Source organism: Prunus mume, linkage group LG3 (assembly GCF_029339155.1).
Source record: "Prunus mume cultivar Tortuosa linkage group LG3, ASM2933915v1, whole genome shotgun sequence".
NCBI classification, from domain to species: Eukaryota; Viridiplantae; Streptophyta; class Magnoliopsida; order Rosales; family Rosaceae; genus Prunus; species Prunus mume.
Window position 1 is genome coordinate 22,467,662 of NC_142700.1, and position 16,358 is coordinate 22,484,019.

At 36.5% G+C, this 16,358-nt stretch overlaps 2 protein-coding genes across 2 annotated transcripts; one reads left to right on the plus strand and one right to left on the minus strand.

Moving 5' to 3' along the window:
- Positions 1-9,493: 9,493 nt before the first annotated feature.
- Positions 9,494-11,208, minus strand: LOC148919116 (palmitoyl-monogalactosyldiacylglycerol delta-7 desaturase, chloroplastic-like). Its single transcript, XM_089048322.1, has 5 exons — positions 10,845-11,208; positions 10,612-10,752; positions 10,392-10,535; positions 10,099-10,205; positions 9,494-9,996 (listed from the first exon to the last, which is right to left on the minus strand). Exons 1-5 carry the CDS (start codon positions 11,166-11,168, stop codon positions 9,789-9,791), a joined length of 924 nt encoding a protein of 307 aa, XP_088904448.1. The 5' UTR covers positions 11,169-11,208; the 3' UTR covers positions 9,494-9,788.
- Positions 11,209-14,299: 3,091 nt separating this feature from the next.
- On the plus strand, positions 14,300-15,195 carry LOC103326774 (protein FAR1-RELATED SEQUENCE 5-like). Its single transcript, XM_089048323.1, has 2 exons — positions 14,300-15,021; positions 15,102-15,195. The coding sequence occupies exons 1-2, from the start codon at positions 14,300-14,302 to the stop codon at positions 15,193-15,195; spliced, it is 816 nt and encodes a 271-aa protein (XP_088904449.1).
- The last annotated feature ends 1,163 nt before the right edge of the window (positions 15,196-16,358 follow it).

Sequence of the window (16,358 nt, forward strand, 5' to 3'; positions counted from 1 at the left end):
CATGGAATATGCTTCATTAAAAACATTGCCGGTAAAATTCAGTGAGACAAAAACTGGTCGAAGAGAAAAATAGTACATAACCATGTGTAACATAAAATTCTGTGTATATGACACTAACATGCGTGCCAGGAAAAAATCGTTGAGATAAAAACCTAGGCGAAGATAAAAGAGTATAGTGTAAAGAAACTTTGTTGATAGCACGCTCCCCCTGATAAGTATGTCATTAATTTTACTAATTGGAAAGTCGACGTAATCCAATGTCATGCACCAGTTTTTGAAATGTGCATTTCAGTAACAATTTGGTGAAAAGATCAGCCAGATTATCACTTGAAAGTATCTGTTTGACTTCAATTTCTTGATTCTCCTGAAGTTCGTGTGTGTGGAAAAACTTTGGTGATATGTGTTTGGTCCTATCTCCCTTGATGTATCCTATCTTGATTTAAGTAATACAAGCAGCATTATCTTCATATATGGTTGTTGGAGTATTTTTCACTGAAGGTAAATAACATGTGCTCCGTATATGATGGATTATTGATATTAACCAAACGCATTCATGACTCGCTTCATGGAGTGCAAGTATTTCTGAGTGATTGGAGGATGTAGCCACTAATGTTTGCTTTATGGAACGCCATGAGATTGTTGTCCCTCCACAGGTAAATACATAGCAAGTTTGTGAACGACCATTATGTGGATCAGAGAGATATCCTGCATATGTATATCCAAAAATACTTTGTCCATTGTCAACACACCGTACTTCAAATTCCCATACCCACATTACTTACCAGTTGTGCCAAACTTTTAGCACCATGGGCACAGTCATCTTGATAAACACGAAATTCAAATGTTCCAAACAGTCGTTAATCTCAACCAGCATATGAGCTCAACCACGTCGAGAAGGCAAGACAACATAATAGGACGTCAAACACTTCACCGAAATAAGGAGGTACACAAGGTGCAGAGTCTATAGGAATTTAACCTAATGCTCTGATACCAAATTGAAAGGACCCGCTTGAATTCCCCCTTGGAATCCATGATGAACCCTCTCCTTATCTGACACCAGGCATGTGTCGGCCTAAATTACTAAAATACCCTTCTTGCCCTAGTAGGACTCAGGGACAAATGGTTACATGCTATGAAGGATAGCCGAGATATGAAGAGATGATCTGGACTTGTGTATATTTTCATGATATTTTCTAGAGTGTGTAAAACGACATTGCTTGACTGGCATATTACATAATCTACTCACTAAGCGGTGCTTGCTCACCTCTCACCCTGTTTAATTTTTCAAATGAATTAGTAGGCAAGACAAGGACTAAACCAGTTGAGGCTGAATTAGATGAGAGTGATTGAGCTTTATTTATTAATTGTAAAGTAGGGGTGGGCACGGTACCGTATGGTACGGTATTGAGCCCGTATCGCTACCAATACCGGAAATTTAAATCGGTATGGTACAGTATGAGATTATGGTTTGCCAAAATTTGTACTGTACCGTACCATGCCAAATCGGTATTGATACGGTATAGGTACCATTTCGTTACCAAAATGGCACAACTAAAAAATGAACCAATTAAATATTCAACATATTCATTCACCAAAATAAGTGATGCCTAACTTACAAATTCAAAGATTCAACATATTCAATATCCATCAACATATTCAATATCCAAATCAACCAAATCAATATTTATCCATTAACAGATTCATCAAATCCAAATGGTTAAAACTCATGCTTTATGGCTTACAAACCAAAATAGTTAAAATTATGCCTTATGGCTTACAAAAATACAAACACAATCCAAACATAAATGACAAAAACAGAAAGTTATGCAATCCAAGCTTCATTTGCAGCCCACGATTTGAATTCAAGTATCCCCATCATTTGCATATTCTGCAAATTACCCAAACAACTATTAGAAAGAATTCAATGCAAACTGATATAAATAACAAACAATATTTAAAATAATTTACCTGATTCAATAAAATTCAAATTCTTCAATCGAAGGTGTATCTTCCAAGCTTGAAATTTCACCCCCTCTCAACCAATTTTGCATGCATAGCAAAGCCTCCACTGATTTAGGAGTTAATGAACTCCTAAATGCATCTATGACTATGCCACCAGTGCTAAAACAACTCTCAGATGCCATTGTGGAAGTTTGAATTAAAAGGACATCCTTCGCAATTGCTGCTAAGACATGATACTTGGGCCCATTGAGTTTCCACCACATCAATATGTCAAAAAATGCATCTTTGGAAACAAATGTCAAAGGATCTGCCAAGTAAGAATCAACTTCATGTGACACCACAGCCTCATCACTCTCTTCCAGCTCCCTAATCAAATCATCTAAAAAATCATCACCAACACTTTCTCCAACCATATTATTACTACCACTTGCAGATCCTACATATTCTGTGGTAGAATTCTGTCTCATGTGAATGCCACTATCTACCTTTGGTACATACTCATCATAGAGGGCCATTAACATACTTTTCACTTATCTTGTCTTTATTTGCACATCATCCTCATCAAAATTTTCCTTCTTAAAGAGATGGGTGATATGCCTCAACTTGAACCTTGGATCCAAAACAAGTGCAATCAACACCAACATGTTCAAATCTTGATATTTGACAAAATTTATTGTATTTTGTTCTCATAGATCCAGCCATGTCAGTCAACACTTTCTTTGCATTTGAACTAGTGGCAAATTCAGGTGCCACAAACAACTTGTCAATCTCATTTTCCATGGAAATAACTGCATGAAATGTTTTATGAACTGTGGGGTTGCAAAGATACAATCACACCTTCAAGGTCACCTCATAAAGCACCTTCAAAAACCTTGCAAACACTGTTGCATTGTCCCAATCTACATCAGTTGGTGTTCCAACTTGACACTGCCTACTATTAGTCTGAACTACACCATCCTCATCAACTACCTCATCTGGCTCTTTGAAATAAGCCATGAATGGGCTGTTCAAATCCTCTGCCATTCTAGTAAAAGCCTTCTTAAATTTCAAGGTTGCATCCAACATCATGTATGTTGAATTCCATCTTGTGGGGACATCCATGCATACAAGACCTTCGCAGGTCAGTTTCTCCTTCTCAATAGAGGTTTTAAAATAATCCAATCTCTGTGGAGACGATCGAACATACCTCACAGCATTCCTAATTGCCAAAACAGATTTTTGCAACTTCCTCAACACACTAAACACAATTAAATTAGTGATGTGAGCATAACATCTCATATGTAAGTACTTCCTACCCAAAATAGTATGTGAATTGTTCCATTTGTGAATTTTATATCTCACCCAATCAATTGCCACTTTATTTGCAGAGGCATTGTCCACAATAATGGTTAAAACCTTCTCTATACCCCACTATAATAAACAACTCTCAGTGAGGTCTCCTATGGTGTTGCCTTGGTGATTAGGAATAACACAAAAGCTTAAAACCCTTTTGTGCATCTTTCAATCACAATCTATGAAGTGTGCAGTGACCACCATGTAATTGGTGTTTTGGATACTTGTCCAAGTGTCAGTCGTGAGGTTGATTCTATGTGCACTTAAATCATTCTTCAGCTGCTGTTTTTGTGCATCATACATTTTAAGAAACTGCCTCACTGTTTTTCTCCTACTAGGCACTTCAAACATTGGACAAGCAACACTAAAAAACTTTATAAAACCTTTCTTTTCTACAAAAGAAAATGGTAGCTCATCAATCACAATCATTTCAACACATGCATCCATAACATCACTTTGCAAAAACCCCCTAGCAACCATTTTGTTACTCTGACTCCTATCACCAGTAATTATTTTTTGTGTTTTATCTTGGTTAGGTGGGTAGTATTTGCAATATTTTCTAATATGACTTATCATTCCCGAAGTCCCATTTTTTCCACTATCACATGCATAATCTCCAAGACCAAGTTTAGATTTAGGACAATATCTTCATTTAGCTCTTTTATTCATAACTTCTACATCTACCACATGTGGCCTCATCCTTTTGACAGTTTTTTTTTATTTTTTATCATCTTAGGGTGTAAAATGATCCCAAACCCAACTTCTCTTATTACCTCTACCTTTGCTATATGAGTTCAGTTCACTAACCATTTATGTATCTTCACTCTCAAGGGCTTGCATTGGCTCAGGCACATGAGCTTCAGAAGGTTGGGCTTCCGGCTGCACAAAAACTGTGGTGGTGCTGGTGATGTTGCCGTTGAAGAAACAGCAAGTCGACTGTGCTCCTGATGCTTACTTGATCGAGACTACATGACAAGAATTAACAAAAATCAGAATAAACCTTTAGATAAAGTTTCTGCTTCACATGCAATGCATATAAGTTATAACACAACAGGCACCAATTTATACAAATAAAAACAGAGCAGCAACCAATTTAGCTCAGGTGGCCATTGGGACGGATAAAAACAAAGCAGCAACAACCAATAAAAACATCAAGCACCAATTCATGATGTAATTAACAAAAACAAATGCAGATTTTGTATGTGAAGGAGAATTTTCGAGTCCTATGCAACTCCATACCCAATAACAAAGCTCAGTTAATTTTATGATGCATACATGGAAATTTATGCTAATACAGTCAATGAAAGAAACCATATACATGAAACAGCTTTTTATTATCAAATGAATCAAAGAAAAAGGCTCTATAAACATACACACAAAGGCTATCAAAATATAGAAAAAGCAAGAAATCAACAACACATAACAAATGGCATAATCTAGAATCAACAACACAACATAAATGCCATAATCCAGAATCAACAACACAACACAAATGTCATAATCCAGAAAAACATGACCTTCTCTTCTGTCTTGTTTTCATCAACATTGGGAAAAAAGGTGTTAGACTTAGACCCACAATATTCCTAGCATACAATCAACATTCTAGACAAGGAATTCCAAAAACTTCATTCGTATTTAATTAACCCTAAATAAATTAACAAAAATCACAGCAAACTTACCATTTGTCCCTTCGTCGATTTGGGATGCTTCTTATTCCAGAGAGCTGAGAGAGGGTTGAGAGCTTGAGAGAGATCAGAAAGATGGAGAAATCGAGAGATTAAGAGAGTGAGACAGAGACATATCAAGAAATCCAAAGACTGACAGTGAGACAGATTGAGTTCGAGAGAGTGAGAGACAAAGAGAGCTTGAATCGAGTGAGAGATCGAGATGAGATGAGAAGGATTTGGCTTGGAGAGAGCTTGAATCGAGTGAGATTGAGAGAGAGACAGAGAGCTGGGTCTGGGTATGGAGGAGAGTTCGAATGGCCTGAGTTTGAGAGTTTGACAGAGCGAAGCGTTTCTGTCTGAGGAGAGTAAGGGTTTGGCTTTGGCGTTTGAGAGGCAAGTTGTGAATACCCGTATTTTAAAATATATATAAATATATATATATATATATATTGGTTATATTTTTAATTATCTTGGTACATAAATGTAAACATTGTTGTTATAATTTTTTACTAATTATTATACTACTACAATAATAACTTATATATATATATAATTGTTTTGTTTTAGGTGTTATACTTTTAGATTTTGTTCTTAGTTATTAAAAAAATAGTAGTAATATTAGAAATAAGTTTATGTATTGCTTTTAACTTTATCTCTTCCTTGCCGACCAAGTTGAAGTGGCCTAGATAATTTGTACAAACACACTTTAAGACTCCAAGTGTCATTCTATTGAGATGACTAAGCCTTATTTAGCATGAGGTGTTGGCAATTTGATAAATAGCTATCCTAAACTTGGAGATCAAGTTCCCACGTGGTCATCACCTCTCCGCCAATTAGAACAATTTGAAACCTCTTGAGTATTACTATAAATACGACACTTCCTTTGTTTTTTTGGAAGCATTTTTACCTGCATGAAAGTTCTTACAAAGAGAGAAAAACGTAGAGGGAGAGAGCAGTGAGGAAATTCTTGGAGGAGGTACTTAGCTTGTGTTTTCGTAATTTGGAGCTAGTTTTGGAATCAAGGTAGGGGTTTTCTTGGGGGGGCCTTTTTCAAAGATTGATTTAATTAAATTTCGTGAGCATTATACTATACATGGTACTATTTGATTTACGTACTCTTAACTGTTTGAACAATGTGGGCATGATTATATGTACATTGGTGATATTTAAATGATTACATTGTTTTTATGAGATATGTGAACTATATAATGTCATGGAAATTATTTGGAGTTCTTGGGTTGAGAAAATAATGGTGGAAAAAGAGGGTAATGGGAATGGTCTTTTGTGTAGGTCTGCTTGTCCAATTATATGAATTAACAGGATTAGATGAAGAGCATTCATGCATTGTTACTAATAATGTGAAATTTGGCTGCTTGATTATTTGTCACTTAATTTAATATCAATTTATAGTAAAAAGGTTTATGTCCCTACTGAGCTGTGATTTCGCTTTGCAAGTACCGAACCTGAAATCTAGAGCTTGTGATGATTTTTGGCATGTCTATAGAATGTAACATAGCTTGTGGTTGAATAATGAGCTACTCTTTAAGTGAACTCTCGAGTAGTTCTAACTTGTAAAATAATGTAAAATTTTTATGGTTTCAAACGTTATCGTTTCCGCGTTTCTGCTGAATATTTTATGTGAAATATCTATTTTATTTATTTAAATGTCTTCTTCACATTTTAGTTATAGTTTTTATTAAATTCTATAATTAAGGTGTGAATCACGTCGTAATCCAAGGTTTTGTAAATCCGAGGGTTGGGGTGTGACACAAGCGAGAGAGTGCTATTCGGTACGGTACAGTATTGACCAGTACCAAAATCTTGATATCACTACCATACCATACTTTATTGATACGGTACCGAATATCTCCCCATACCAAATGAAACGGTATGAAATCGGTATGGTACGATACAGTTAGGCTACGGTTTTGGTATTTCAGTTTTAAGATGCCCACCCCTATTGTAAAGTTGTAAGATTTTTGGAGCTATTTTTTTTTATAAGAGAAGTTTATTTTAAACCCATATTTCGGCTTTCTTTTTATTTTATTTTTATTTTTATTTTTATTTTCTCACGCACCGGTGGTTTCCACCCACCCGGGTCCGGGAGCGTGACAGAATGGTATTATAATATAGGGATTAGACAGCCTTGGGAACTGTGGTAGAAGATTGGTGTGAGCATATAGGTTTGAATTTAAAGAAGTGAATGACAAAGATCTTTAGGAGTAGATTTTCTTAAGTGTTAGTAAATTTCAAGGAAGAAATTTTTTTTTTTAAGGAGGGTAGATTGTGACACCCCGTATTTATAAAATTATATAGTTTGAAGATTTAATATTTTGCCATTTAATTTATATATTTTATATATGTACATATAAAAATTACATGTTATACTTTAAATAAATATCTGAATATGTTTTACTTTCGTTGCAATTCCTGCATGTTATCAATACTTGGTGGCTAAGTTTAAAGGATTGTAGTGATCAACTTTGATTGATATTAGTGATAGACATGTCCATTTTTTTTATAGCCAAGTAAGGAGCACTATCACCTTGTGAGTTGTCATCTATATATCTTGAGTTTGCTTAGCTTTGAACACCTCCTGATATAATTTCTTATAGCTGGCAACATTACAGTTATATGCACATGCCAATTGACACCACCTACTTGATGTGCCGACTTTCCCCTTCTATCTCATCTTTAGCCGACTCTTATTGTACTATAATTAGGAACCATTTCCTCAACTTATTTTTAGGAGATGCATGGTAGTGCATGATAGAACAAGAAAGTGAGAAAGAGTAAGAGAGAAAGAAGGAGAGAGTGTGGTGATGAAATTCTTAGAGCTTGGTTTGGGTGATAATACATGAAGATAGGTATATGGGTTGTCTTGCCAATTTATTTCAAGGGCTCTCATTATCGAGGTGAGTGGTCTATGTAATGTGTTAAAGTTCTTATTTTGTGATAAAATATGAAAACCATGAATTATCATGGATTTGTTCTATTTACAAATATCTCTCTATTTCAAGTCAAGCATGTCTAAATTGGTGCAATCTTTCACATTATATATATATTGACTGGAATATTTGTGAAGTATGTATTATTCATGAAACATGAGAACTTCAATGTTGGGGTATCCAAGGGACAGATGTACCACACGGGGACACAGGGCAGTGAGGCCAGTAGGGGTTACATGGTTGGTTACATGCTATGAAGGATAATCGAGATATGAAGGGACGATGTGATATGATCTGGACTGGTGTATCTTTTCATGATACTTTCTAGAGTGTGTAAAACGGCATTACTTGACTGGCATATTACATAATCTACTCACTGAGCGGTGATTGCTCACCCCTCACTCTGTTTAATTTTTCAGATGAATTAATGGGCAATACAAGGACTAAACCAGTTAAGGCTGAATTAGATGAGAGTGATTGAGCTTTATTTATTAATTGTAAAGTTGTAAGATTTTTGGAGCTATTTTTTTTTTATAAGAGAAGTTTATTTTAAACCCATATTTCAGCTTTCTTTTTATTTTCTTTATTTTTATTTTCTCACGCACCGGGCGCGAGATTTCCACCCACCCTCGGGTCTAGGGCGTGACAGGGAGAGAGAGAGAGAGAGAGAGAGAGAGAGAGAGAGAGTCTAGGATTTTTTCAGTTAGAAAGAGTTACCTCATGTGTGGAGTGTAGCCATCTATTTATAGAGTCTCCTTGCAGGCTAGGGTTTGCAAAATAGGTGATAGGATAAATCAAGGAGATTTGCTGGAAATCGGATCCTTGATTTGGCAAGATATTTCTATCTTAAATAAAGGATAATTGCCTAATTAAATGAGATTTAATTAGCGCAATTAGTTGACTTAAGAAATATTTCTTTTTCCACGTGTCACCTTTTTATTGGTTGCCAAAATTCATGTTCCCACATCAAGCACATGGGGCTCAAGACCCCATGATCAAAGCTGAAACTACAAACAAGGTCCTTATCAGCATGCTGAAGAAGACATAGGTGGCAATCCAAAAGTGTGACATAAAGTTAGAAATATTTCCAAACGGCCATGACTGGCGCTGATTGTAATCAAGATTTAGGTGGCTTTTGGTGTCCTATTCAAGAAGGGTGTTCAGAAACTTTGATTCTTCTTAAAAATAAGGAGTTCTAAAATCTATTTTTTAAGATTTAAATACGTGTTTGGTATGCAGCTTGAAACAGTTTTTCTAACAAAATTCTAAAAAACCGATTTTTTATGTTTTCAAATATTTGGGTGTTTTTGAGTTTATATTTTCAAATCCGGGCCTACCAACCAGATTTTTTTTAAGTTTTGAACTCAAATTACCAAACATTCACTTATAATTTCTGCCTTGTACTTCGTGAATCAAGAAAACGTTGGGCTTCACTTGTTAAATAACCCAAAACCTCTTTAGACCCATTATCGAATAAATTCAATAATAGCCACATTTTGGCCAACAACAAAGTCAAGCCCAAACAGAAACAAATACAAATAAACCAGTTTTTGAATGTAATAATTTAATAAATGTGAATATATATCAGGTAGAAGGGGCTCAAAACTGTCCTTATAGTGTATAATAATTTTGCTCCTTTAATGTTGGCAATGAATTAGATTAAGTTTGTAGGTTTGATCTCTCTAGTTGGGCAAACATAGAGAGACCCAAACTCTCCTTATTCCTCAAACAAACAGAAAAAAAAACCCTTCTTCCCCTATAAAACCAAAGCTATCTTAAAAGGCATAAGGAAAATGTTCATAGCCTAATTTGGATTTCTAGTGCAATACTATTTTGTTGTTTTTAAACTTTCCATTGCTAACTTTTGACTTATTCTTCTCTAATTGCTGGCGTTGTGTAAAGCTTTTCGTTTCTTCTGAGTCTCAGTTGGTGTTTTCACGTCGGTTGCCAGACCAACCACTTGAAGAAATCTTATCAAATACCATGTAATATCAATCTGCCACCATTCTAGACCTTGCCGAGCTGAGTAGTCAAAAGCATGGTGGTTATTGTGCCAGCCTTCTCCAAGAGTTGGCAATGCCAGCAACCTATACAGTTAAAATTTATTAACTTTATTATTTACCCTTGTAAATTGTAAATGTTTTCAATCTATATATATAGGGCATATTTCCATTGTAGCTACAATATACCAGTTGTTTCTAGACAAGTCACCGGTGTGCCAAACTTGCTTTCCCCATGTGTGGCCAATTGAATTTACTGAAAATGTAATATGGTAAACAATTACCGTCCTCACACCCTGCAGTGAAACAAAAGCAACTGATTATGAAGCAAAAGGAAGAAAAATACACCACACAAATTAAATCTTGTACTTAGAAGGTAATTCTAAGCACTACCCAACAAAAAAAAAAAAAAAAGCGGCAATAGTCACCATTATCTGCCCTTGCTAACGAAGAAGAAAGAAAGAAAGTAAGAGTAATTTTACCATTCCCCAAACAAGATAGGGCAGTCCTCCTATGACATATAGTAGAACTCCAAGAAGAGCCGAGTGAAGAAGGTAGGTGCGATGAAGAAACCTATAGTACGGCTGCCTTTTTAAATCGTCAACGTTCTTTAGTCGTCTTTCATACTGCAAAGTTGGCATGTTAATTAGTTTTGAGAGAGAGAGAGAGAGAGAGAGAGAGAGTAGAGAGAGAGTTTTCTACAATTTCAAACCGAAAGCTGTTGTTCAATATCCAACCAATGTGGCTAAACCAGAATCCCATGAGAGGGCTATGAGGGTCTTTCTTTGTGTCAGTAAACTGGTGGTGGTACCTGTGTGTGCTCACCCATTCAATTGGACTTCCCTGCACATAAAAAACAAGAGCATTGTTATAAAAAGTAAAGTAAAATGTTGTATTCAGTCTACTAGTATTTTCGTTTGACGTACACACCGTACCTGTAGTGTAAGAACCCCGCAATAGACAAAAAAGTATTCGAGCCATCTAGGAAGCTTAAAACTCCGGTGCGCAAGGCTCCTATGGAAACCTAGAGTTATACCTAGACCTGTCACAACATAGAGTGCGAAGGCCAACCATAATGCACCCCAGCTGAAATGAACTGGAGCTAAAAGAGCAAGCAAATGCAAAGAAAAAACCACAACCAATGAGGCTATATCAAATAAGTTCCATTGCCTCCCCATAAATTCTATCCCCCGCTTCATCATGCGCATCAGCGGCGCCATTGACACTTGTGGTTTTGCTCGGAAGAAACCAAAGCACATGAAGAGAAAAACACCAAGAGGAGGAAAGAGTAATGATATGAAGGAATTATTGTTTGGTGAACAGTCTCTTAAATAATAGTGTTAAGCCTGATTAATTAACCATCTCCAAGTTAGCTGAACTCGATTTGAGTTAATATATAGTTATAACGATCATAACATGCATTCTTAACTGCATAACAATCGTGCCTAAACTTTCAAACCTAGACGTGTGAGATTAGCTTTCGGAAGAGAGTGGCAGAAAGAGAAGTTGTTGGTAGTAGATTAGCCTTGGACTGGGCTCCTTTTTGCATGCTTAGCCAATAACCCTAATGTTTTTATTTTTGTTTTCCGTCTGGGTTTATTTTAAAATTTATTGTTCTAATAAAAATTAAATTTATATTATTTGTATTCTCCCTATTTTTCCCTCAAATGTTTACTATTGTCTCTTTTTTATATATAGAAGTTTACTGTATTTTTCTTTACTTAAGCTCAGGGGTGGGGTAAACATTAAGCCGATATCACTCGATAAACATCAGTTATTTACATTGAAATGAGATAAAAAATTAAACTCGTAGACAAAATTGTGTTGCAGACAATTTGGCTATATCTATGGATGGGGCTTCTATAGTGAGTGAAAAGTTATAAGGGGTGTTTTCAAGGGGTATGTAAGAGCCGTTAGATTTCATCCAACGGTGAGTTTTTAAAAGAGGGTGCATGTAGAACCGGGTTGAAATATGACCCATTGGAAACCCAACTTCAATTGAAGATTTTTCCCTCTCTGTGAAAAACTGAAGAACACAATCCTCTCTTTTTGAATGTAATGCAAACCCACAATTAGAAAGATCTAAAGCTCCCAAACCCTATAGTCGCTCCATTTGTCATCAGCTCCTTGGGAGGCTTGCGATCTATGGTATCCTCGGTATGACGATTAATGGCTCTTACCTAGCTATTGTCCTGTTTTGATTTTTTTCGTTCAGCAGACGAGATTCCAGATGAAAGCAAAGTAACATATCTCTTTTTGTAGCTAGACGCCGCAGCAGCAGTTGTTCCTTGATTTTGGTAGAGATGGAGTCTCCATTACCAAAGAATCTTCTCTAATGTCCACCACATTCTATCAAGCTGACTGATTTCGGAGCTCCCGATTGACTTTGAGAGGTAAGTTCACTCTTGCTGGATTGATTTTGTTGGGTTTGGTTTATTTTTTGTGAGGGTGGGAAATTCGTCATTTGTGGCATCAATAATGCGTCATTTGTGGAATCAATAATGCGTCATTTCTGCTGTCAATAATGCGTCATTTCTTTATGAATATTCAATATACTTAGTTGATTGTTTTTGGGGGGTGGGGGGTGGAAAATTATGAAATGTAGGTAAAAGATCTTAAACTTAGGCTTAATGGCATTAGGAGTAAGCATTTGGAGAGAATATTGGGTGAAGTTATGTAATTGCTGATTTGAATTACATTTGTGTTCTTAGTTGAACATGTTGGTTCTAGCGTTATTTTTTCCAGATTATTTCACAAGAGATGACGTAACTATTATTAAATTTTGCTTGCATTTTGTGTAATTGGAATCCAACAAGCTAGGCTTTGAGTGTTTTGTGTCAATTTGGGCAATGTTTTATGTAAGTGGAATGCATTGATATGTTGTGATGCAGTAATGATTGATTAATGAATTAATATTTGCTATGTAGTAATATAGAAGTAGATAAATAATATACGTGGATAAAATGTCTGGGGGCTCAGAGAGTGATGATTGTGTAACAGCTAATGGGAGGGTTTACATTCCTGAAGTAAGAAATGAGGAAACACCAGCAGTTGGGATGAAGTTCGACTCGCTTGACATCGTTTATAATTTCTATAATAGATATGCATTCTTAGCTGGCTTTGGTATTCGACTTCATTCCAGCTTTTGGGGGAAAAATAAGAAAGAGATTCTGATGAAAGAATTTGTATGTTGCAAACAAGGTGCATACAAGAAAGATGAAACTCAAAAGAGAAAAAGACAGCGGGGAATAAGTAGATGCAATTGCAAAGCTAAGATTGTGGCTGTGAAGACAAATGGGAGCAAGAAGTATACCATATCTCGTTTTGCAGAGGGACATAATCATAAGATGACCCCCTAAGAAAGAATGCATTTATTGAGATCACACCATTGTATTTTGGATTCTACAAAAGTACTCACAAAACAGTTAAGTTCGGTTAATATTCCCATTAATCATAAGGTAAGTATTTTCGAGGTGCAATCCGGAGGAATGGATAAAATTGGTTTTTATCAAAAAAGATATCTACAATCTTGAATGTAGTGTGAATGAGAAGCTGAGGAACCACGATGTTGAACTAGTGACCGAGTATTTTATAGCTGAACAGAAAAAAAAATGAGGCTTTTTATTTCAAGATTGAGGGAGATGGCGATAACAGATTTAGTCGATGTTTTTGGGCAGATGCAACTTCTAGACGGGCATACGGGTTTTATGGAGATGTTGTTGTATTCGATACCACATTCAACACGAATCGATACGACTTGATATTTGCACTAATGTTGGGAGTTAATAACCATGGTCAGACAATTGTCTTAGCATGCGCATTTTTGAGCAAGGAAACGACTGAGTCGTTTATTTGGATGTTTGAGGAGTTTAAGAAAACCATGCCAGGTGGCGAACCTAAAACAATCATTACAGATCAAGATGCGGCAATGACCAGAGCAATTTCAATAGCCTTCCCGACTACATTTCTTCGACTTTGCATATGGCACATCACATCAAAATTCTCTGTTAAGTGACCACATTCTGTCTATAAGGAGTATGAGCTTGAATTTCAGAAAGCCATATGGAATACTGACAATAAGGATGAGTTTGATGCAAAATGGAATATTGTGGTTACAAAGGCTGGTTTGACTAATCATCCATGACTAAGTTCAATGTTTGATTTAAAGGAATCTTGGGTTCCAGCCTACGCATGACACTTTTTTGCCGTTGGAATGTCAAGCAGCCAAAGAGCAGAAGGTTCTCATGGTTTCATCAAGCAATACATATCAAGAAGAAATTCGTTGATGGATTTCATAATACGATTTAAGAGGGCACTTTCTCATCAACGTCAAAAAGAGTTAGTTGTTGATCACACAGATGCATTTGAAGTGGCTCAATGTATTCTACCGATGTCAATGAACAAACAAATGGCTACCTTGTACACAAGGACAATGTTTCAAAAGTTTGAGCAAGAACTAATACAAAGTACAACATGTTTCCTAGAGCTCAAAACAGAGGATGCTTCTAAAGTTATCTTTAATGTGAGCGAAAGGAAAAATTGGGAAACAAGAGTGGCAGAAGTCGTATATGTTAAGGATTCTGACCACGCATCGTGTAGCTGCAAAAGATTTGAATTTGTTGGAATTATTTGCAAGCACATCCTAGCATTATTCAGAAGGGACCAGGTTGAATATATGCCCGATAAATATATTTTGAAGAGATGGAAGAAAACTACGAAATCTGGATTGGTGTCAGATGCAAATGGCAACGAAATTAAAGACTCTGCAGATCCTGGTCTTTTAATAAAGCGGAGTACAATGTCCCGACTTGCTTCAGATGTGGTTGAGGATGCATTAATGTGTGAAGAAGGATGTGAGCTACTGTCAGAGACTCTAAAAAGTTTGCGGGTGAAATTGAAGTTGTTGAAGGATGGACCAAGTAATAACGAAGTTGGATGGTCCAGCTCTCAAACAAAATATATGAAAGACCCTAAGAGAATAAGATGCAATGGAAGGTCGAAACGAGTAACAGGAGCAAAGGAAAAGGCAATGAAGCTAGAGATTAGACACTGTCGGGAGTGTGGACACATTGGTCTTGATAGAAGACAATGCCCAAGAAATTTGAACACACCGTAAGATGTTAACACTTATAATAACACCTAAAATTTGAATGGGTAAATTTTTTATGTGCTTGTGTTTGATGTTTATGCAGGACGTCACCGTCGAACAATGACGAATCAACTCCAATAGATGTTAGTGACCCTTTATTCGATGAATTTGACAGGATGCACAGACCAACTAAATGATTTATGTTTCTATTATACGAAGCCCGATTGTTATGAAGACTAATGATCAAGTGAAGTTTTCTAGATGCAGTTTTATTATTATTATTTTTTTGTTCAAGTGCACCGATGAGCTCTTACTATGTCCACTGATAATTGAAATGAAAATTTGCTTGGTTTCATTCTTGCATGAAATTTTGACACGCGTTAATTTTACGTCTTCTCCCTATTTAGAAATTTTCATAGACATTTGATAAAGTATCAAATTTTGAGTTGTTGAGGCCCAAAAAATCCACGCTTCAGCCCAAATAAATTCTCGGCCCAATGTGATACTTTATCGAGAAGAAACCCGATTTGGGCACGTGAAAGTTCATCATATACGCTTTGCACACATGCCACGCCAAGCAAATAAGCATCATGCCACGCTACAAGCTTAAGTGGGCCCAAGCCACGCAAGTTGCCCGGGGCTTGCTTGAGTGGGTTGTGGTATGGATGGTAATAAATTGTCATGAGGCCCATTGATGGGCCGAGAAATGGAAGTCCCAGGTTGCTTGGGGGCCTTGGGACTCAAGCCCATTTCATAGGCCCAAACATATGGGTAAGCACAAGAGAGAAAAGAATATCCCATCACTCCAAATAAAAATAGCCCAACCAAAATAGCCTATTGACTCAACCAAAAATCCCAACACCTCAAGCCAAACCTTGGTGAAGTTGGCCCATTTATTTGATAAGTCAATCCATTGTTCTAGAAGGCCCACATAAATAAAATAAAGACCTGCAAAACCATCAGCACTTTGTTGGAAAACAAAAGCCACGAAGGAAAGTCTGAAAAGCTGTTGCAAAGCTCTAGCACATGGGAAGAAAAAGTTTCAAGCAAAAACTTCCAAATGACCAAGGGATATTGGAGCGTAGATCACTCTTTGAACTAGCATGCACACCCATTCTCTTTCCCTCATCAGACCTGGCCATAAAAAAAAGGAAGAAATGAAAGGAAGGAAATAGCTGAAAATGAGAATTCTGAGGCAGCTCCAGGAAATGGCTTTGAGTACCCAAAATCCTGATTTTATGCAAATGGGCAGAGGAAATTTCACCAAAATAGGATGATTGAAAGGATGAGGGGAGAAAGGAAGGGAAAGACTTGGCCAAATTGGATAGAAACCATTAGGGTTTCTTGGAAAATGTCAACT